This window comes from Scyliorhinus canicula, chromosome 4 (genome assembly GCF_902713615.1).
Source record: "Scyliorhinus canicula chromosome 4, sScyCan1.1, whole genome shotgun sequence".
NCBI lineage: Eukaryota > Metazoa > Chordata > Chondrichthyes > Carcharhiniformes > Scyliorhinidae > Scyliorhinus > Scyliorhinus canicula.
Genome location: NC_052149.1, coordinates 130,931,250 through 130,954,540, shown reverse-complemented (window position 1 = coordinate 130,954,540; position 23,291 = coordinate 130,931,250). Strand labels below are relative to the sequence as shown.

The following is a 23,291-nucleotide window of genomic DNA, read 5'->3' as shown; positions in this document are numbered from 1 at the left end:
CTACTGCCATGGCGAAAACTCAATCTGCTGATGCTGTACAGTCTCAAATCATAAAACACAGGAAACTGGCACTCCTGCACAGGAGGGAGCAGGCAGTGTGTGCGTGTGTCTGTGAATGTGAGTGTCTGCTTGTGTATGTCTGTGAATTTGTCTGTGTCTGAGTATGTGTGTCTCTGTGTGTGAGTATGTGTGTGTATCTGTGTGTGAGTATGTGTGTGAGTATGTGTGTGTGTGTCTGTGTGTGAGTATGTGTGTGTGTCTGTGTGTGAGTATGTGTCTCCAATCCCCTAGGAGACCCCAATGAGTGCCGCTGCGTCTGGTCTCCATTTGTGGAGCCGAGTACTGAATGGTACTCGCCCGAGGTCTCCAATTAGATCCCACGCCTTGGTTAGATCTCGGGAACGCATATTAGAGTGAGACTAGCTGTCTCATTCTAATACTCTGATTTACCACAATGTCCACAATGGGATCTCCCGGCATCAACCGGTTGTGTTGCACTCAAAAAGTAGCGCAGTGCAATGCCCGCCCTATGTGTCTGCATGTGTGTGTGCCTGGGTGTGAGTCTGTCTGTGTATATGTGAATTTGTCTGTGTGTGTGTGTGCTTCTGTCTTTGGTTCTGTATTTCTGTCTCTTTGTTTGTGTGTGTTAGCATGTGTGTGTCTGTTTGTGTGTCCCTATGTGTGTCCCCGTCTGTGTTTGAATGTGTGCGCATGTACGTGTCCAATCTCTGTATGTGTGTTTGAGTTTGCATGTGAGTGTCTGTGTGAGTGTGTGTCTGTGTGTCAATGTCTGCGTGTGATCGCGTCTGTGTGTGATTGTGTCTGTGTGTCTACGTGTGTGTCCGTCTGTGCTTGAGTGTGTGCGCATATACGTATCTGTCTCTGTATGTGTGTTTGAGTCTGTGGGCGTGTGTGTTTGTATGTGTGAGTGTGTGTGACTGTATGTGTGCGTGTGTAGTATGCGTGCTTGTCTGTGTTTGTGTGTGCCTGTTTGTGTGTGCACGCATGTTTGTATGTGTGCTTGTCTGTTTATGTGCCTGTTTGTGTGCACGTGTATGTGCATGTTTGTATGTGTCTGTGTTTGAGTGTGTGTTCGTCTGTGTGTGTGTGATATCATTGTCACCCTTTACAAGAACAAGGATGACCCAATAATTGTAATAACTGTCGCTGCATCTCCCTGCATCATATGGAAAATATTTTTCCATGTTGCCCTTGTCAGACTGCAGATCCTGTCTGAACACATCTACCAGGAATCCCAAGTTGGTGTCAGGACTGGGGATCTACACTTGACATGATCTGCTCAATCCGACAGCTACACGTGAAATGCTGTCATTACTTTTTATGGGAGAAAGTTTCACCTTTTATGTGAAGGACAGTTGCCTGTCTACTCTCCTGACTGGGCTCGCTCTAATTTTTATGTTGTGTTCCCCTGTCCTAGACTTGTCTCCTGCAAAGTGTGCACGCCATGTTTAAACGTTAGCAGTCTGAGTATCAGAGCTGTCTATGAATGGAAGTTCTGCAGGGTGGGATCTAGGGTTTTTCTGGGAAATGACTGAGATCGGGCCCTGATGTGTTGTTTCTCTCACACACTCTTACAGGAGCTGATACTGGATGCAGAGGATACTTGGATTCAACTGGAGGGCCTGTCAGAAATGACTACGTACTCTCTGAGACTCCAGTCCGCACACGGCGCCATGAGAAGTGCAGCAGAAAACACCTCATTCACAACAGGTATGGGTGGTGTGAATGTGCAAACATGCCTTTCTCCGGCCTGAGGACAGGAATCCATCTGACACAAAGATGTCAAAGAGAAAACGCTGGAAGATGCAGAAAGTTGTGTCTAATATAATCTGTTAAACAATAACTCACTAAAATAAGTTCTGGAATGTTCTCCTTGGATGTTTCCACCTCTAGCCTCATCATCTAACATGCTCCCCAGAACCATAAAAGCATAGAATTCCTACAGTGCCCATTCAGCCCATTGAGTTTGCACCAACCCTTGGAAAGAACAGCCTGTCTAGACCCATTCCCCCACCCTATCCCTGTAACCCCACCCAACCTGCACATCCCTGAACACCAAGGGGCAATTGATCATGGCCAGTCCACCTCACCTGCACATCGTGGGACTGTGGGAGGAAACCGGAACACCCGGAGGAAAGGGCTATGGGGAGAGAGCGGGTAAATGGAGTTGAAATCAACCATTATTGAATGGTGGAGTGGACTCGATGGGCCGAATGGCCTTACTTCCACTCCTATGTCTTATGGTCTAAAGCCACACAGACACGGGGAGAATGAGCAGACTCCGCACAAACAGTGACCCAAGGGCAGAGTCAAACCAGGGTCCGTGGTGCTGGGAGGCAGCAGAGATAACCACTGTGCCACCATGATTCCTCAAACCTTCCTCTTTGACCTTCCTGCCCGTGTCTTTGTATCGCCTCATGTTGCTTGGTGTCAAACTTTGATTCATCTTGCAAGAGTTTATCACGTTATAAAGCACTATATAAATACAAGTTGGTGTTGTAGTTTATAGGTGTATGACTGACCTTTCTGGCATCATTGGCCTGTTATTTATAATAATAATCTTTATTATTGTCACATTAGGTTTACATTAACACTGCAATGAACTTACTGTGAAAAGCCCCTAGTTGCCACATTCCTGTTTGGGTACACGGAGGGAGAATTCAGAATGTCCAAATTACCTAACAGCACATCTTTCAGGACTTGTGGGAGGAAACCGGGGCACCGGAGGAAACCCACGCAGACACGGGGAGAACATGCAGACTCCGCACAGTGACACAAGCCGGGAATCGAACCTCGGACCCTGGTGCTGTGAAGCAATAGTGCTGCCCACTGTGCTACCGTGCCGCCCAAAATTTAAATCCATGAAGCTGACTCAAGGAGATTTAAATTGTTTAGATTAGAAAGATCTCGGGGTGAATTCTCTGCCAGCGGGATTCTCCGTTCCACCGGCAGCTCATTTCTGCCCGTGGGTTTCCCAGTGGCTTGGCTGCTTACAAAAGGAACTCCCATTGGCCAGCGGTGGAAACAGAGAATCCCGCTGCCATTGACGGCGCACCGCCGTGAAAGAGGCGGGTAGGGAGGCAGAGAATTCACTCCCTCATTTGGATCTGAGCAAAGGTCAGACAAGCGCTGTGGAATTTGCAAAGTGGTAAAGAATTCAAGAAAAGATCATTTATATGTTCAAGATGTCAATGAAAGGATGGGAACGCAAAACGTCACCATCATATCGGCACCCCCCCCAAAAAAAAACCTCAAATGTATCTCAATTTCATCAAATTCAAATTCCACCAAATCTCCAATTTTTGTCAACCCCCTATGTTAGAAGCCTATACCTTGTCTTTAATTGTTGAAGTGTTGAGTATTAAATGGAGATTTGCTTGAACCTGTATCAATGGGCAGACAGTGAAACTGTTGTTTTTGGGTTGGAAAGCGCATGCTTGTAATTCTATAAATAAATGGATATAAGTGTGCAAAGATTGGCTTTCTGGGATAAAGCTTTTCCATCTCGGGGGGGGGGGGGGGGGGGGGGGGGGGGGTCCCCCTCTGGGTCCCTGCCTGCTCCTGCCCGCCCTGTCACGAACATACACGGCAATTTTACCTTGAGGCATGCAAGTCCTTGGATGTGGAGCCCACCTTTGACACAACTGAAGCCCTTAAGTGGACAATTATTGGGGAAGCAAGATCTTGTCATCCAAATAATAGGCCTGTATCTTTGTAAACCCTTTCCCCTCAAAACATTATCAATCTCAGATTTGAAATGAGCTATCTTCATGTGAGATAGTTCCACATCCATCTGAAGGGTTGTTTTTCTGAAAGGCATCCCAGGACCAAGCCCTTGCACCTTCCCAACATCCTCAACCTCAAATGGGCAATGGGGGAGTCTGGGTATTGGGCTAAGATGTGATGTGACCACAATAAACTGATCTTTCCTGCCATATTTCCCAGGTATAAATATTGGCCTGTGTGATTGTGGTAGAGTCCCTGATGGCACTGAGATTATAGCTGAGTAATGAGTTAGTGCCTTCAGAAAGTTGGTGAGAAAGTGTGTGCAAATATTATACAGCCACGTTGCTCACAAGTCAAAAAAAAGACAACACTGAAATTGCAGAATTATTACTGAATTCAATTTGCTTTTGCCTCGATCCCTAATCCCACAGACTCACAACACTATGCATAAAGAATTTCTCCTGATCTCTAGTCCAAATTTCTTACTTTATATTTTATTTGGCTCCTCGTTCTTCTCTTCCAATCAGTCTGCTTCTCTCTGCCCCATAACCATGCTTTCATATACTTAATAGCTTCTTTATAATCACTCCATAATCTGCTTAATTCCCACTTGTTTGGTCTGGATTTCATACTCCGTGGGGAATGAACAATGTTCAGCGTTAAACTTGCTAAAATCTGTGGCTTTTCAGTTGAGATATTTATTCATCCACTTGCATTTCAGCATCTTGCCTTCCACTGTGATCGGAGAAACATGTGAAAGGCCCAAGAAAAAGCGGGGCTCTTTAACCAACCAGGTTGAACAATTCTTAGTGAGACGCACAGACTCTAAATTAGGAAATATAAAAGCAGAAAGTAAAAATTGGATTTAAATAATGTAAAAACAAACAGGATGGGACGAAAATAGCCAGAACAATGTTTTTTTAAAAAGCTGAAACAGTCATTTATTCTGAGGGGATGGGACTCCATACTCATATTAAAAAGAAACAAATTTGAAGCAGAAAGGTTGGTCAGTATGAGTGATGACTTAGAGCAGTGGTTCCCACACCTTTTTTATAGGTGTTCCCACACCTTTACACTATGAAAGAAGTTTGAGCAACTCCTATTTTCTCTACCTTCTTCCCTGACTGGGAACTTCAGGCACAACGGGACCTGCATCAAAAGCATGGGCCTGAGCAACATTTAAAAATCTCAACCACGCATGTGCGGCTCTTTCCCGCTCTGCGCATGTGCGACTCTTTCCCGGTCTGCGCATGTGCGGTTCTTTCCCGGTCTGCGCATGTGCAGCTCTTTCCCGGTCTGCGCATGTGCGCCTGGGCCCATGGGAAATGCAAATCATTGAGCTGAAGAGAGGATTAGTTTGAGATTAATTACATGAATTTTGAATCTTTTCAACCATTGACTTAGCATGGCTTGGAAACTCAGTCACCTCTGAATGTCCCAGTCCAACTCTTCAGGTGGTTTTTAGTGCAGAGTGAAAGGGCAAGTCCAAAAATGTGCCAACTCAATGGGGTTACGGGGATAGGGTAGGGGAGAGGGCCGAGTCCTCTTTCAGAGGGTCGGTGTGGACTCGATGGGCTGAATGGCCTCCTGCTGCACTGTAGAGATTCACTAGTTACACACCCTGCGGTGGAGCAATGCAGGTATTTCTAGGTTTAATTGTGCATGTGTATAATTCAGGAATTGTTGTCAGATATAACACCGAGCGTGGGCAGTCTCAGTATCACTTATCTCAAATTTTAATGCAGAAATTAATTTCCATATTCTGAGGAGGGCTAGTAAGGTCTGAACGTTGTAAATCCACTCCTTGCTACTGTTTAATAATCTGCCCCTTGTCATCAATATAATCTTTATTATCACAAATAGGTTTACATTAACACTGCAGTGAAGTTGCTGTGAAAAGTTCCTCGTCACCACATTACGACACCTGTTTGGGTACATAGGGCAAATTCAGAATGTCCAAATTACCTAACAGCACGTCTTTCGGGACTTGTGAACAGACAGTGATCCAAGGCGGGAATCAAACCTGGAACCCTGGAGCTGTGAAGCAACAGTGCCAACCACTGTGCTACCATGCCACCCATAGCTTGTAACTTAAGTTGGGCTCTGTCAAAAAGTTTATTCCATCACTTTCCAAAATGAAAACGTGGGTTCAGGTGATATACAATTTAAGACAAATACTAGGATCCCTTTGCTCAGACAGAATCTGTCCCATTGTCTTTGGATCGAGGAGCATGTCTTGTGTTTGCCAAGAGGAGGTAAAGGAACAGTCTTCAGAGAGTGAACACCCATGGGAGTGGGTTTTGTCAATGGATACAGTGGAAGTATTGGAGGCAGGAGTCAAACTCACCAACAGTGACCGTAACAATGAGTTAGGATTGGAATATCACTAACACATCAAAGGATGATCCAAATTGTTATATTCAAAACTACTGAGCAGGAGCAGTACTTTGAAGGGTGGCACAGGAGCACAATTGGCTCACCGTGGCAGGTACCTGGGTTCAATTTCCGCTTTGGTGACTGTGGTGTTTTCATGTTCTCCCCATGTCTGCATAGGTTTCTTCCCACAGTGCAAAGATGTGCAGGTTAGGTGGATTGGTCTTGTCAAATTGCCCTTAATGTCCAATGATGTGCAGGTTAGGTAGATTGGCCATGCTAAACCGGGTAGATGCAAGACAGATGTTCCTGATGGTGGGGGTGTCCAGAGCCAGGTGTCACAATCTGGGGATAGGGGTCCGCAGTTAGGACTGAGGAGATGGGGTCAACCAGTTAGGAAATAGGAAAAGGTTGGTAAGGTTCTTACTGAATAATTTGTAACCATCTGCACAATAGATGATGTTGTAGTGAAGTAAGAAGTCTTACAACACCAGATTAAAGTCCATCAGATTTGTTTGGAATCACTAGCTTTCAGAGTGCAGCTCCTTCATCAGGTGAGTCACATGAAAGAGCTGTGCTCCGAAAGCTAGTGATTGGAAACAAACCTGTTGGACTTTAACCTGGTGTTGTAAGACTTCTTACTGTGCTCAACCCAGTCCAACGCCGGCATCTCCACATCATGGTTGTAGTTAAGGAGGGAGTGTGTGAGATATTGGATGGAATTAACATTGTAAGTGAGGAAGAATTGAAAGTAGAGAAATCACCATGCCTGGAGGAGATATATTTAACAAAGCAAGGGAAGAAATTGCAGAGGATATGTCAGACTTTTCTGGAGGATTGGAGCAGTGCCAGAGGACTGCAGGACAGCTCTTATCGTACCATTCTTTAAAAAAGAGGAATTGGAGTAATTGTAGGCTAGTTAGCTTAACTTTAGGTGTGGGCACACTCTTGGAATCAATTCTGAGGGACAGTGTAAACCTTTGTTGAGAAAGGCATAGATTAAAGTCAACATGGAACTGTTAAGGGGAGGTGATTTCTGACTAATTGGTTCCAACCTTGTGTTTGTGGCAGGAAGCAAAGGGTTATGTTTGACGTCTGTATCTGTGACTGGAAGGCACAACTGGGGTTCCGCAGGGCTCAGTACTGGCTCCCCTGATTTTTGTAGTTTATATTGATAATTTCGATTTAAAAGGAGTGGGTTTGATAAAGAAATTTGCAGATAATACAACAATTGGCCATGTGGTTGACAGTGAGAAGGAAGTTTTAGACTGCAGGAAGAGAAGTGTAAAATGGAATTCAATCCAGAGAATTGTGAGGTAATCCATTTTGGGAGCTGAATATGGCTAAGCGAATGCACAATAAATGGGAGGATTTTGAATAATGTGGGGGACGGCAGAGACTGTGAAATGTAGTTCGACCACTGATTAAGAACTGTGTACAGTTCTGTCGCCACATTATAGGAAAGTTGTTCCTACATTGGAGAGGATGATTTCCGAGAATGTTATGAGGACTGGAGAATAGTAACAATGAGGAAAGATTGGGTTGGCTGGGATTGTTTTCTGCGGAGCTGGATAGACTGGGATTGATCCCCATGGAGCTGGATAGGCTGGGATTGATCCCAATGGAGCTGGATAGGCTGGGATTGATCCCAATGGAGCTGGATAGGCTGGGATTGATCCCAATGGAGCTGGATAGACTGGGATTGATCCCCATGGAGCTGGATAGACTGGGATTGATCCCCATGGAGCTGGATAGGCTGGGATTGATCCCAATGGAGCTGGATAGGCTGGGATTGATCCCAATGGAGCTGGATAGACTGGGATTGATCCCCATGGAGCTGGATAGACTGGGATTGATCCAATTGGAGCTGGATAGACTGGGATTGATCCCCATGGAGCTGGATAGACTGGGATTGATCCCCATGGAGCTGGATAGGCTGGGATTGATCCCAATGGAGCTGGATAGGCTGGGATTGATCCCAATGGAGCTGGATAGACTGGGATTGATCCTAATGGAGCTGGATAGACTGGGATTGATCCCCATGGAGCTGGATAGACTGGGATTGATCCCCATGGAGCTGGATAGATTGGGATTGATCCCCATGGAGCTGGTTAGACTGGGATTGATCCCCATGGAGCTGGATAGGCTGGGATTGATCCCAATGGAGCTGGATAGACTGGGATTGTTGCCCATGGAGCTGGATAGGCTGGGATTGATCCCAATGGAGCTGGATAGACTGTGATTCATCCCCATGGAGCTGGATAGACTGGGATTGGTCTCCATGGAGCTGGTTAGACTGGGATTGATCCCCATGGAGCTGGATAGGCTGGGATTGATTTCCATGGAGCTGGAAAGGCTGGGATTGATCCCCATGGAGCTGGATAGGCTGGGATTGATCCCCATGGAGCTGGAAAGGCTGGGATTGGTCTTCATGGAGCTGGATAGGCTGGGATTGGTCCCCATGGAGCTGGAAAGGCTGGGATTGATCCCCATGGAGCTGGATAGGCTGGGATTGATCCCAATGGAGCTGGATAGGCTGGGATTGATCCCCATGGAGCTGGAAAGGCTGGGATTGATCCCCATGGAGCTGGATAGGCTGGGATTGATCCCCATGGAGCTGGATAGGCTGGGACTGTTCCCTGTGGAGCTGGATAGATTGGGATTGATCCCCATGGAGCTGGATAGACTGGGAATGATCCTAATGGAGCTGGATAGGCTGGGATTGATCCCCATGGAGCTGTATAGGCTGGGATTGATCCCCATGGAGCTGGATAGGCTGTGATTCGTCGCCATTGGAGCTGGATAGACTGGGATTGGTCTCCATGGAGCTGGAAAGGCTGGGATTGATCCCATTGGAGCTGGATGGGCCAGAATTGTTCCCATTGTAGGTGCATAGGCTGGGAATATTCCTCCTGGAGCTTGAAAGGCTGGGAATGTTCCCCTTGGAGCTGGATAAACTGGGATTATTCGTCATGGATCTGGATAGGCTGGTATTGTTCACACTGGAGCTGGATAGGCTTTTCCCTTTGGATCTGGATAGGTTGGGATTGTTCCGCTTGGAGCTGGATACCCTGGGATGTTTCCCCTTGGATCTGCAGAGTGTGGAATTGTTCCCCTTAGAACTGGATAGGCTGGGTTTATTCCTCCTGGAGCTGGATCTGCATGTTCTTCCTGTGTCTGCGTGGGTTTCCTCCCACAGTCCAAAGTTGTGCGGGTTAGGGGGATTGGCCATTTTGCCCTTAATGTTCAAAAAATGTTAAGCGGGGGTTACGGGGATAGGGTAAATACGTGGGCTTCAGTCGGGTGCTCTTTCCAAGGGCTGGTGCAGACTCAATGGGCTGAATGACCCCTTGCACTGTAAATTCTATGCTTCAAATACATTGTTAGCTAGTGAACGGGAGCAAGTTGTGGGCAGGGGTCGTGGCTGTTGGAATCTGTAAGGACAGGTTTCGATGGGCCTGGGAAGTGTGAATGGTGGGGGGATGGGGCTGATATTTGGTGAGGTGTTTTCAAGAGCAAGTGCCGGAAGGGTTGCTGGGAAAGGGGTGCGGAGGGAGCAGTGACCAGGGTCGGTGCAGTGTTCTGCTTATGCGGCGGACCTGGAGGGATGGGCATGGTGGACGTGTTGCTGTTACAGGAGATCCATCTGAGGGTAAAGGACCAGATGAGGCTGAGGAAGGGTTTGGTGAGCAGATGTTCTGTCCTGGCTTCAATAGTCAGACAGGGGGGGGGGGGGGGGGGGGGGGGGGGGGGGGGGTTGGTGGTGGGCAAGCGGGTGAGACTCCAAATGGAGAAGGTAGTGGCGGCTCAAGGAGACAGCTACGTGATAGTGATGGGTGCGTTGAAGGGGTGGTTGGTGGTGTTGATCTGCGTGTATGTCCTGAACTGAGATGACGCTGGGTTTGTGAGGGTGATGTTAACAGCCATACCGGACGTGGACACTCACCAGCTGATAATGGGGGGGTTGCGGAATTGGAATATGGTGCTGGACCTGAGGATGGATAGGTCTCGACCCTGCTTGCTGGCCCCCTCGGGGAGGGGCAAATGTTTGAGGGGGCTTTCGGAAGGAGATGGGAAGGGGCAGATCAGTTGGGTTTTTTGCATCCAGGAGACAAAGTATTCATTCTTCACCTCAGTACTCAAGGTGTATTTGAGGATTGACTTTTTGTGGTAGGGAAGGTGTTGCTGGTGGGGTGAAGAAGGCAGAATACTCGGCGATCATGATATCGGGTGGATATGGTCTTGGAGAAGGGGCCAGCCCAGAGGGCGGCATGGAGATTGGGATTGTTGGTGGACCCAAACTTTTGCATCAAGTTGGGGAGGGTGAGTGAGGAGTATGTGGAGTTTAATCGAAATGTGGAGGTCTCGACTTTGGTGGTTTGGGAGGCATTGAAGACGGTAGTGCGAGGGGAGTTCATTGCACTTAAGACAAAGGTGGATGGGAGATATGCAGAGGAGCCGGAGTATGAGGTTTGGTGAGGAAGGAGTTTCAGGCGAAGTTTGACTGCCTGTCTCTGGCCAACGCGGGGCGGGGTGTTTTGTATGAGTATGGGGCGGGCAGCAGCGAGGGAGATTGTGAAGATGGGGCAGGAGGGGTGGTGGTGGCTCTGGAGCAGGTGAACAGGATGTTTGAGGATGTTTATAGGGGGTTGCCAGAGGATAAATTGGGGATGAGGGAGTCTTTGGAATGGCTGAGGTGGGAGAGGTGGAAAGGGCCAGGATAGAGATTCCGTTGGGGTTGGAGGAAGTGAAGGTAGCAATAGGGAAGATGCAGTCAGCTAATGCGCCAGGGCCACATGGGTTCCTGGTGGAGTTTTAGAAAAGGTTAAGGAAAAATTGGTGCCACTGATGGTGGAAATTTTTGAGGGTGCAATGGCGAAGCAGGGGTTACTGGAGACTATGAGGCAGCCAACTATTTCATTGTTACTGAAAAAGGAGAACGACCCGGTGGAGTGTGGGTCGTGTAGGCCCATTTCGCCACTGAATGTGGATGTGAAGGTGCTGGTGGTGAGGCTGGAGGAGTGTCTTCCGAAGGTGGTGGGGGAGGATCAGACGGGGTTTGTCGAGGGCAGGCAGCTGTTGTCGAACGCGCGGCGGCTGCTGAATGTGGTTCTTCTCCAGCAGAGGAAAGGGAGTTGGAGGTGGTGGTGGCGTTGGATGCGGAGAAAGCATTTGACAGAGTGGAATGGAGGTATCTGTTTGCAGTGCTGGAAACGTTTGGGATTAGGCCTAAGTTTGTGGCTTGGGTGAAATTGCTGAATAAGGATCCAACCGCTTGTGTGAGGATGAATGAGACGCAGTCGGAGTACTTCCCAATATGAAATGAAATGAAATGAAAATCGCTTATTGTCACAAGTAGGCTTCAATGAAGTTACTGTGAAAAGTCACCACATTCCGGCGCCTGTTCGGGGAGGCTGGTACGGGAATTGAACCGTGCTGCTGGCCTGCCTTGGTCTACTTTAAAAGCCAGCGATTTAGCCCTGTGTGCTAAACCAGCCCCTATTCCAGGGAATGAGGCAGGAGCGTCCCATGTACCCCCTGCACGCAGATGACTTACTGTTGTATATCACAGACCCGTGCTCTTCGATAAGGGACATAATGGAATTGCTAGGGAAATTTGGGGCGTTTTCGGGTATAAATTGAATTTAGGGAAGAGTGAGTACTTTAGAACATAGAATGATACAGCGCAGTACAGGCCCTTCGGCCCTCGATGTTGCACCAACATGGAAAAAAACTAAAGGCCATCTAACCTACACTATGCCATTATCATCCATATGCTTATCCAATAAACTTTTAAATGCCCTCAATGTTGGCGAGTTCACTACTGTTGCAGGTAGGGTATTCCACGGCCTCACCACTCAACCCACCTCTGACCTCTGTCCTATATCTGTTACCCCTCAATTTAAGGCTATGTCCCCTCGTGCTAGCCACCTCCATCCGCGGGAGAAGGCTCTCGCTGTCCACCCTATCTAACCCTTTGATCATTTTGTATGCCTCTATTAAGTCACCTCTTAACCTTCTTCTCTCTAACGAAAACAACCTCAAGTCCATCAGCCTTTCCTCATAAGATTTTCCCTCCACACCAGGCAACATCCTGGTAAATCTCCTCTGCACCCGTTCCAAAGCTTCCACGTCCTTCCTATAATGAGGCGACCAGAACTGTACGCAATACTCCAAATGCGGCCGTACTAGAGTTTTGTACAACTGCAACATGACCTCATGGCTCCGGAACTCAATCCCTCTACCAATAAAGTCCAACACACCATAGGCCTTCTTCACAACCCTATCAACCTGGGTGGCAACTTTCAGGGATCTATGTACATGGACACCGAGATCCCTCTGCTCATCCACACTACCAAGAATTTTACCATTAGCCAAATATTCCGCATTCCTGTTATTCTTTCCAAAGTGAATCACCTCACACTTCTTCACATTAAACTCCATTTGCCACCTCTCAGCCCAGCTCTGCAGCTTATCTATGTCCCCCTGTAACCTGAAACATCCTTCCGCACTGTCTACAACTCCACCGACTTTAGTGTCGTCTGCAAATTTACTCACCCATCCTTCTGTGCCCTCCTCTAGGTCATTTATAAAAATGACAAACAGCAACGGCCCCAGAACAGATCCTTGTGGTACGCCACTCGTAACTGAACTCCATTCTGAACATTTCCCATCAACTACCACTCTCTGTCTTCTTTCAACTAGCCAATTTCTGATCCACATCTCTAAATCACCCTCAATCCCCAGCCTCCGTATTTTCTGCAATAGCCGACCGTGGGGAACCTTATCAAACGCTTTACTGAAATCCATATACACCACATCAACTGCTCTACCCTCGTCTACCCGTTCAGTCACCTTTTTAAAGAACTCGATAAGGTTTGTGAGGCATGACCTACCCTTCACAAAACCATGCTGACTATCCCTAATCATATTATTCCTATCTAGATGATTATAAATCGTATCTTTTATAATCCTCTCCAAGACTTTACCCACCACAGTCGTTAGGCTCACCGGCCTATAGTTACCGGGGTTATCTCTACTCCCCTTCTTGAACAAAGGGACCACATTTGCTATCCTCAAGATAGAGACTTTGTCATGTCTCTTTCGAAGGGAGGGATGGGTCTGGAGGGGTTGCCATTTAGGATAGTCTCCCCTTGTCGTTGGCTGGCCGGGTGCAGGCAGTCAAACTGAATATTTTGCCACGGTTTTTGTTTCTGTTCCAATGCCTGATGACTTTTTTGCCAAAGGCATTTTGTTTGAGGGGTGGATAAGCTGGTCTTGTCTATTGTGTGGGCAGGGAAGGTCGCGAGGATAAGGAAGGTGGTGCTCCAAAGTGGTGGCAGTCAGGGGCTTGGCTCTTCCGAGTCTATTGCATTATTATTGGGCAACGAATGCAGAGAATGTACAGGGCTGGAGGAAGGAGTCGGAAACCTTGTGGGTGCAGATGGAGGCAGGATCCTGTAGAGGGTCGGGGTTGTGGGCACTGGCAATGGCGCCGCTGCCACTAGCCCCAGGAAAGTATTCTGGGAATCCGGGTGGCCACACTGAGGATTTGGGGGCAATTTCGACAGCACTTCAAGCTGAGGAAGGGGTCAAGGGTGATGCCGATAAGAGGGAATCATGGGTTTGAGCCAGGGAGGATGGATGCCCGGTTGCGAGGATGGGAGGAGAAAGGGATGAAAGAGATCCCCAATTTTAGAATAGTTGGGGCTGAAGTATTGGTGCAGCATGAGGAAGGCTTTATGGTATATGCAGGTGTCTAATTTCGCAAGGAAGTCTTTTCCGAGTTTCCTGGTGGCGCCGGCCTCATCGTTGTTGGAGGAGATACTGTCAATGAGGGGATTGGAGAGTGGGGTTGTCTCAGCGATTTAAGGTAAGATTATGTGGGAAGAAGAGTTGGGGATGGGGATGGAGGAAGGATTAGCGAAGCAAAGTGCTGCGAAGGGTCAATGCCTCAACGTTGGATGCAAGACTAGGGATGATTCAGTTAAAAGTGGTATGTAGGGTGCATTTAATGAAGGTAAGGATGACTGAGGGGGTGAAGGGTCGTTGTGAGCGGTGTAGGAGGGACCCAACTAACCCTGTCAAAAGTTGGAGGGATATTGGGAGTCAGGTACTGTTTGTGTAAAAATGTTGAATAAAAATATTTTTCAGAAAAAATAAACAGGAAGGACTATTTCACAGTTTAGTTGAGTTTTAGATGGAGATGTGAGCAGAAGTCAAGCATCTGCTCTCACTGCAGTTCAGTGAAAGATTTGACAGGGGCCAGACCAGAAGCAGACTTTCCTGTGAACAGGGTAGGAGATTTCAACAGTGAGTTGAGATGAACAGGAGTTTACAGTGGGTTCTGGAAGCAAAACTATGGAGTTTGTGAAGACCTCAGCAAGAGATCCTGCATTGCTCTATCACCATTCAGGTCTATCTCCTAAAACATTCTCCAAAGAACATCGCTTGAGCGAGTATACCCGAGTCTGCTAACTGTATTCAAAAGTGGATTGAGAGCTGAGATGATTTGTTTGAGTTGGAATAAAGATTGCAGTTGAGGGTTATTCTGCCACAAAGTTATTTTCTGGTGTGATGTTAAAGATATTTAATACTGTGTTCACAGAGTTTGTTTGAATATACAATATCCCTATTTGCAGGAAATCACTCCTGGAGCGTTGTCCTTTCCTTACAGTCTTGCAAAATTAAAATAAAATATTGGAATTTCTGTCCAGTATCCTAGCCACTTTTGGCACCTGGTCTGGGATCGTAATACTCCTTTATTTTATGGCTGGGATCAGGAATCTCATTGGCAACTCTGTGTGTGAAGCAATAAAAGCTGGACCGTTGGTGAAGACAGCTTGACTAAAACAAACTACAACCAGGATTCTTTCCAGCCCTGTGCTGTAGGTTCAAAGTCACACCCAGGCACAGTATCACTGTTCTGTCGGTAACAGTGATCTGTCCTGACATCAGGCCGGGTCTGGTTAAAGTTGTGGTGTCAGAGCATCTTCTACTAAATACGGGAAATTCAGAAATACTCGACAACAGTCAGCATCTGGGGAGAGAGAAAAACAGAATTTCAGCTTGCAAATTTGAATCAGAATTTTCATTGCTTTTCTCTAATCAGCTCAAATTCCTTCTAATGCTCGGTTACTCTGTCCTTAATTATAACTTTTAATTAAGTTCAATAACTTTCCCACAGTAAAAGCTAGACTAACAGGTTTATAACTTCCTGGTTCCTCTCTCTAGCTCTGCTTGAATAATAGAGTTTTGTTTGCCATTTTCCAACCTAAAGCGACAATTCTTGATTGTTCTGGAAGGTTTAGGCTGAGATAACTGCAATGTTCCTCACCTTTTTAAAAATTAATTTCTATGGGATTTGGCTGTTGGTGGCTGGGCCAGTATTTATTGCCCATTCCTAATTGCCCTTCAGAAGGCCTGCCTTTTTGAACTGCTGGGGTCCCTGTGGTGTAGGTACACCCACACTGCTGTTAGTGAGGGACTTCCCGGATTTTGATCCAGTGACAGTGAAGGAACGCCGACATATTTCCAAGTCAGGATAGTGTGTGGCAAGTTAGGACGGAGATACCATCAGATCCTGGGGATTTTAACTCTATTGAACCCGAATAATAATTAACCTGGTGATTACCCACCACAACATGGGCCTTTTGCACCTCAGTTCTCACCAATTGGCACTGTCTTTGCCCCTGAGAGACAAATAACTCTTTTTCCAACATGACAAAGGTTGGTTCCTCATTTGTCGTGTCCCATGTTGCTTGGGTCATTACAATGCTAGTTAATCACTCTGTCATATTAAGCAGCATTGTTTTGTTTCAGCCAGGTACCCTTCCCTCCTCATTTATCTGGGCTGGAGACTGGTGCCGATACACACTGGCTTACCTACACCGATGGCTGGGGAAGAGAGCACCAGCCCCACCATGCAAAATTCAACCACCCCCTCCATATTCTCAACAAGGCGATTCAGCAGACTTTGCACTTTTGGGCATGTTTGGCCGCTGAGAAACATTCCGCTATTCAATGGCATTTTGCAAAGGTTTTTTGGTCTGCGGGAATGCACTTAAGTCATTTCCTGCTGGTGAGCTGAACCCCCCCCCTCACCCCACTCTAATTGGCAAGGTACCCCCTCCAGCCTGGCACCCTGGCAGTGCCCCATGCACTCTGGCAGTGGTGCCCTGGCAGTGCCCCATGCATCCTGGAAGTGCTACCCTGGCAGTGCCCCATGCACCCTGGCAGTGCTACCCAGGTGCCCTGGCAGTGCCCCATGCACCCTGGAAGTGCTACCCAGGTGCCCTGGCAGTGCCCCATGCACCCTGGAAGTGCTACCCTGGTGCCCTGGCAGTGCCCCATGCACCTTGGCAGTGCTACCCTGGTGCCCTGTCAGTGCCCCATGCACCTGGAAGTGCTACCCTGGCAGTGCCCCATGCGCCCTGGCAGTGCTACCCTGGTGCCCTGGCAGTGCCCCATGCACCCTGGCAGTTCTACCCTGGTGCCCTGGCAGTGCCCCATGCACCCTGGGAGTGCTATCCTGGCAGTGCCCCATTGACCCTGGCAGTGCTACCCTGGTGCCCTGGCAGTGCCCCATGCACCCTGGAAGTGCTACCCTGGTGCCCTGGCAGTGCCCAGGTGCCAAGGGGAGTGCCAGGGCACTACCTGTCCCCGACTACCTGCGGTCTCCAATAGCCTGCAAGTCCCCCCGAGGTGTCGTTACACCTGGTCCACTTTTGTGTGGATCAGTACTACACTACGAGGTCTCCTAGTAGTGGCCGTTGAGGCCCGGGCGTCAGGTGAACCCGGTGTCTGGATAATTAATTCATCCGTTAAGCTGATTTAAATATTGGCGAGATACAGATTGTACCCGGCGGAGTGAGTCAGGTGACTCATGTTTGGATGTGGGGTTGCTGAATCTTGACCTCTGTCTTTGAACAGGGAGAATGTGGAAAACAAGAGGAAGATTTGAGAATCAAATTGTTAAATAGGAATGGATGATTTGTTAGCACACCTGCTTTTATTGATAAATTCCTTGTTTGGTTCAATGTTCCCCGTTAGGGTTATTGGAACAGGTCATTTCAAAGTCACTTCACTGTTGCTGTTGCTCCTCGAGGGTGTGGAGCTGAGTGAGGATAGATTGATGAGTTGATTCCCACGATGATCTGCCTTCTTCAGAGCTGGATGTCCTGATCCATTTTTTCTTGTTGCAGTGGGCAGGCTTTACCCGTACCCATGGGACTGCGCTCAGCACCTACTTAATGGAGACACCATCAGTGGCATCTACACCATCTACATCAATGGAGAGCCACAGCAAAGCCTGCAAGCTTTCTGTGACATGATGACAGACGGTGGTGGTTGGACTGTGAGTAACACTTCACTCTCTTCCTATGCTAATTGTAAGAAGTCTTACAACACCAGGTTAAAGTCCAACAGGTTTGTTTTGAATCACTAGCTTTCGGATCACTGCTCCTTCCTCAGGTGAATTTAATGCTAATTGTCAGAGAGGTCTAACACATAAAAAAGGCCCTTTGGTCCATCGTGTCTGCACCAGTCAAAAACAACCGCGTAAGTATTCTAATCCCATTTTACAGTACCTGATCCATAGCCTTGTATGACTTGGCATCACAACTGTACCTGTAAATACTTATTGTGTAATGATGTAGTGGCAGGGTTGAGGACTGGACATCTCACAATCTCTTTTGCAAGATCCTCCCTTTCCTGAAGGCTTGAGTGAAACTGGATTCTCTCTGAATCCACTTCAGGTAGATTCTTGTGCATGGCACTTGCTTGCTGAGCAAACCTGGCTGACCAGCCATACCTTAGAATGGAGCATGCTGCCCAGGGTGGGTCTGAGAAATTGAACAAACGAATGTGATATAAAATAGTTAGTTAAAATATTAGTTACAATAATGTAGATGTGAGCCAGTCTGATAGTAGTGAGCTCACAGACAAAGGACAAAGGGATTCAGAAAGCATGGCCAGGAACGGGGGAGAGGAGGATGGAGAAAAGGATGCTGGGTAACAAGAGGCCCAGGGTTGAGGAATGCGAAGTGAGCCAATCAGGATATATGGCCAGGTCAGGAGGTATATAGGGTGACCTATGGGAATCTTGTATGTGAAACTTGATGCCATTTGAATGATATTTGCAGAGATTTCTTTGTTTCTCACTCACTCGTTTCGGGAGCCCCAGAAGACGCCTGTGTGTTCTGAGTCTCTGTGGAGCGAGTCAGCCTTGCAAGTTGGTTAAAAATAAATAATACTATACCTACGAATCCATCTCGAGTTTTATTGAGGCCGGACTGACGGGTAAAGAATTCAAAATTGTAATTTGGTGCCGAAAACCTGGGATTTCTCCAGACGGTCACCGGCCAGCTGCAAAATCAGAATTAGACTGACGCTGGACAAGGAAAGTGGGAATGGGCCCACAATGTGAGCAGCTGGAAAATGACCACATTGATTTTCCCCTTTTCTCGTGGTCTGATTGGTCTGGTCACTCGCAGTTGGTACGGAAAGATCGTCTCGACAAATCAAAGGTCAGTCTGGATTAGAAAGTTAAAAAATTCAGTCGATGTAGGTGCGACTGAGGGTTAACGAAAACTGATGGGATGTCATAATATTGATAATTCAGTTAAGGGTTGATTGTGGGATTGATGGGACGTCAGAAGGACGGTTCAGTTCCACTTGTGTTTTGGAAACTATAATTGATGAAGCTAAAATTGTATCCTTGGACTGTAGTGGCGAACAACGCAGTCTTGAGGACTAGTTCGAGATTATGGGGAAATTGCTTGGATAACACGAGTGATCCAAACAGTTCATTGCAAATATTATGTGATGTTTATCCAGATAAGCGAGAGATTTTAGAAAAATGTCAGCAACTTTAAGGAGAAATTGGGCGATGAATGGCCACTAGGGGGCACTAAAGATCTGTACATCATTAAAAAAATTCAGGGTGAAAACTGGAAAAAGAGCCAAAGTATGAAAGCCAAAGAGTTGATTGGATTATGGAGACAATATTGTCAAGAGGAGAGGGATAAGATCATGTTATCAAGTTGTCAAGAAAATGCCCTTAAATGGGGATTCCAATTAGGGAAGGGGGGAATCAGAAAACTCTGGAGATCTGAAAAAGGAGTGTGCATTCAAAAAACGCGCAAGTAAAGAGAGGGAGACACCTAGCGGGGCAGACTCGAGTAAGAAAAATGGGCTACGTAGTTCAATGGCTGGCCTTGCATTGACAGAGGCAGATGATGACCTAGAGAATTGGACCATGTCGGGTAGCGTCCCGATTGCACCAGTGGCATTGCCTGCACTAATTCCAGAACCACCCAGGGTATCATAATTTATATCCAGTCACTGCTTCCCAGATTCAAATCATGCAGCCTCTCCAATCCCATCGGTTGATAGTTTGGGTCCTATTTCTGCACCTTCACCGTCTGTTAGAGAAGGGGAGCTCTGTTCCACAAGCCCAGTTAGCTCTAGGACCCGACCTCGGACAATGGGAGAGGGGCCCTGATCCTATCCAGAAACAATTACGCATACCACATGGATCCCTTAAGACCGATATGGTAGGACAGAAAAGTATGGGAACAAAGAAAAAGGACGGGAATGGTTCTGAGGAGCCAGAGCTCCCCCTATCGGAAGGGAAGGACGTCGAAGTCTTTGAAGAGCCGAGGAATCCGCTAAAGCGCCCCCTAGTGAGACTCTGAGACAGTTGCCGATTAGGAAAATACCCAACCCTGATGCTGCTACAGCAGCAGCCCAGCCCACAATAGACGTTTATCTCCCATGGAGACTTAGTGAGATGATGCCTATTATGGCTGCAATCCCAGACAGGAAGAAATTCCCTGCTGCTGTTGTGGACTATCTGAGAACTACCATCTCAGTTTATCAAGCTGATTCTAGGGACCTCTGGGCCCTAGTCCAGCAGGTTTTAACCCCAGCAGAGTACCGCAGTCACCTCAACCACTTGAATTATGGTAGCCACGCCGCACTTCAGCAAGCCCATGCCTTGGACAATGATAGACGGGCACAAATCCTGAATGCGTTGAATGCCACATTTCAAAAGCCCATAAACATCGCTGCTATCTTAGACCTCAAACCTAAAACGACTGAGGAGCCAGAGGAATTTCTGGAATGCTTTAATGAAATCTACCGTGGGCAGTCAGGCGACTTGCTGTACCAAAATGGTCAGAAGTCCCCTCAATATTGTGCTATGTTAATGCATTGCTTACCACCTTCTGTGGCTACTGCTGTGAAATGTAATAACATGAATTGAACAGAGAACGACCCTTCCCAGATGGCCCGGGCAGTCAGATTTTATTGGAAGGAGGGTGTGGGCCAGGAAGGAGGCTCAGTTGCAAAGATTAAGACTGAGTATGTAATGAAAAAGGATGATCTGAGACCCCAACCAGCGGCAGATACAGTGGCTTACCAGCTGGAACCCTAGTATTGTGACCTTGGGTGGGTGGATCAACGCGGGGGGGAGGATATCAAACCCACCCAAATGGACCCTCAGCCCTTCTTTATGGCCCACCGAATGCACCAACAGCTTTACAACTGCCGCCCCCTCTGAGGCCATTGGTCTACTGGGAAAAGAGGACGGGGCAGTTATAGAGGGAACAATGCATGTTTAATTGTGGCCGTACAGATCACTGGCATCAGGAATGCCCCTTTAGAAGACAGGCATCAAAAGGAGACTACCTGACCCAAAGAAGGGGGTACCCACCCAGGGGAGGACAGATGAGGTACACCGACTTCTCCCAGGCAAACCCTTTCCCAACACAAGATTGACTAGCTAATTTAGTCATAAGGACTGTCCAATCGGAAGGGAACCTATTATCTCTCTGCAGACAGATCAACGTTACCCATTTGTAATTGACACTGGAGCAGCCATGTCTTCGGTGCAATCAGAACTTCACCTACCGCTATCCCACCACACCCAGCATGTGTCGGGGTTCCAAGGCCAGGTGTGTGAGTATCCTATTTCTGAACCTGTGACAGTCACTTATGAGAATAAGTCTACAGATCATCAGTTTGTGGTGATTACTGGATTGGACTGTAACTTGTTGGCCCGAGATTTACTGTGTATCTTCCAGCTACAGCTAGAGTGCGGAGACGAAGGGGTAACGGTTCAATCACGGAGGATGAGACAACAGTGCTATATTTCTATCACACCCCAGTGGTGGACGTTAGACATTGAACATTCACTGCACCACGTTACCCTGGCCTTGGACAGGACCGGACAGAACAGGGAGTTGGAGGACAAATACCGGCCGTTAATTGGGACCGAATGGCCAGTCAAGATTACAGCCACAGTCACGGGAAAAGAAGCGCTGTTTTACAGGTGTGGAGCATGATGGGGTGGCTACGCACCGCCTGTGTAATCTTCTGCCTCGCCTCGCTTGGAGTGACATCGGCGGCGGAAATGGAAAAGGGAAATATCATCTACATCTGTAACCCCAACCAAACTACAAGGACATTTCACTTATGCAGAGGTGACGTTCTTCGCTGCCCCCATGTACGAGGACATGGTATCGACTCATGGAAGGTCATCAGGTTAACGGACAATGCAGGACTCATGAAGCCATTGCACCGGTTCCGGCGATGGGAAGGGACATTGCCTTGTTTTTGGAGTACATGTAAATTTGATTTTGGATGTATTAAGATTGGTGCCATAAAGGTAAAGTCAGACCGTGCGGAGAGGGTAGGAAGAGGTTGTTAGAGAGAGGGGGGGACTAGAGAGAGGACGGAGCGTGTAAGAAGGGGAGTACAACTAGAACGTGGGTTATCAGGAGATATACTTAATTCATTTAGGACCCGGAATGAGGGAAACCTGGGCAGTATGAATCTTTTCTACCAGATCTACCACCACTTGTATGGCCAGGGACGGGTTGTCTGCTATCCGAACCCCGCACCGATGTCTACGTTATTTTCTGTTTCACCGCTTTGGGGCACTCCGGTGGTGCATTGTCAGCGTTCCGAGCCACCACCCGAGCAAGTCACTCTTCCTTACGATCCGGGTTCAGCACCACCGGCTATTTGCCTTCACCTTCCTCGGGATAATTCCCACTCACAATATGATAAGCTGCAACGGTGGAGGGCGTACATACCTAGCCAGTTCACTCCCAATAGAGACTCCCGGTCGTACGAGAATTGTTTCAGCAGTGAGGGGTACGGCTGTTTGCTGGTAGAGGTGCAAACGAATATAACATATCTGTTCCCCACCTGTACGGACAGGAGGTGTCACGTCACTCAGACGTCCGGCCAATTCGTCTGTCACAACACCACCATTGAACGCCGGCCTCCAGCTCCTTTGTGGCTGGGCGAATGTCTCTCATATCACTGTTGGGACTAGGGCTTTCCGCATTGCTAGGAGGCCCGAATGGGCGTTCCAAAGCTGGATAAACTGGGCTACTGGGGGATCCCTACTCAACCGATATACTGATTGTGATGCTAGCCTGTACACAGAGCAAGGATACTACATTTTTTTAATGGCACAGCGACCAATGTTTTGTCACTCCATTTCCCCGCCAAATTGCTATCGGGACTCTAGTCCCTACCACAGTCCCCTGCCCCTCTGCGTGGATACTGCACCATCAGTTGGCATGCCGGGCTGTCTCAGCCGAATTATGCGAGAACTGGAAAAAAACCTCAGGTTCGAGCACCCAACCAGGGCCACTCAGCCGGATGGGGAATTCTGAGCGTCTTGACACTGGAAGGTGTGGGGGGGTTCCTTGACGGTCAGCGATAGGAATTATTTTATTTGTGGCCTTACCATCCTGGGAAACAAAACCTTGGGAGCCCTCTTGACAGGTATGCTCTTGACTATCTTCTGGCCCGTGAGGGTGGGGTATGTGCCATAGTGCAGGGAAAGTGTATCATGGGAGTTCAAGACCTAACCGCTAACATCTCTAAATTTATAGATCGCATACGGGACCACCTGGACGGTATGCAGGACCCTGGCTCTTGGGGTAACTGGGGATTCGGAGGTTGGAAGGACTGGTTGATAATTATGATCATGTATTTAGCAGTGGCACTCGGCTGCATCTTTGTGGGCCTGGCCATTCTTAAATGCGTGATGGGTAAAATGCAGGGTGCACTGGAACAGATAGACGCCCCAAGAATCTTGGCTGTTAGGATCCACGAGGGTGCAGCAGATGATGGGGTGCTGCAACAAGAAT

The 23,291-nt window shown here is 47.8% G+C and overlaps 1 protein-coding gene across 1 annotated transcript in view; it reads left to right on the top strand.

Annotated features, from left to right (window-relative positions):
• The window catches only part of tnr (tenascin R (restrictin, janusin)), a 390,478-nt gene that overhangs the window by 349,067 nt on the left and 18,120 nt on the right, over positions 1-23,291 (top strand). Inside the window, 2 exon segments of the mRNA XM_038795191.1 lie at positions 1,599-1,731; positions 17,325-17,476. Of these exon segments, the coding sequence (XP_038651119.1) occupies positions 1,599-1,731; positions 17,325-17,476 (285 nt within the window).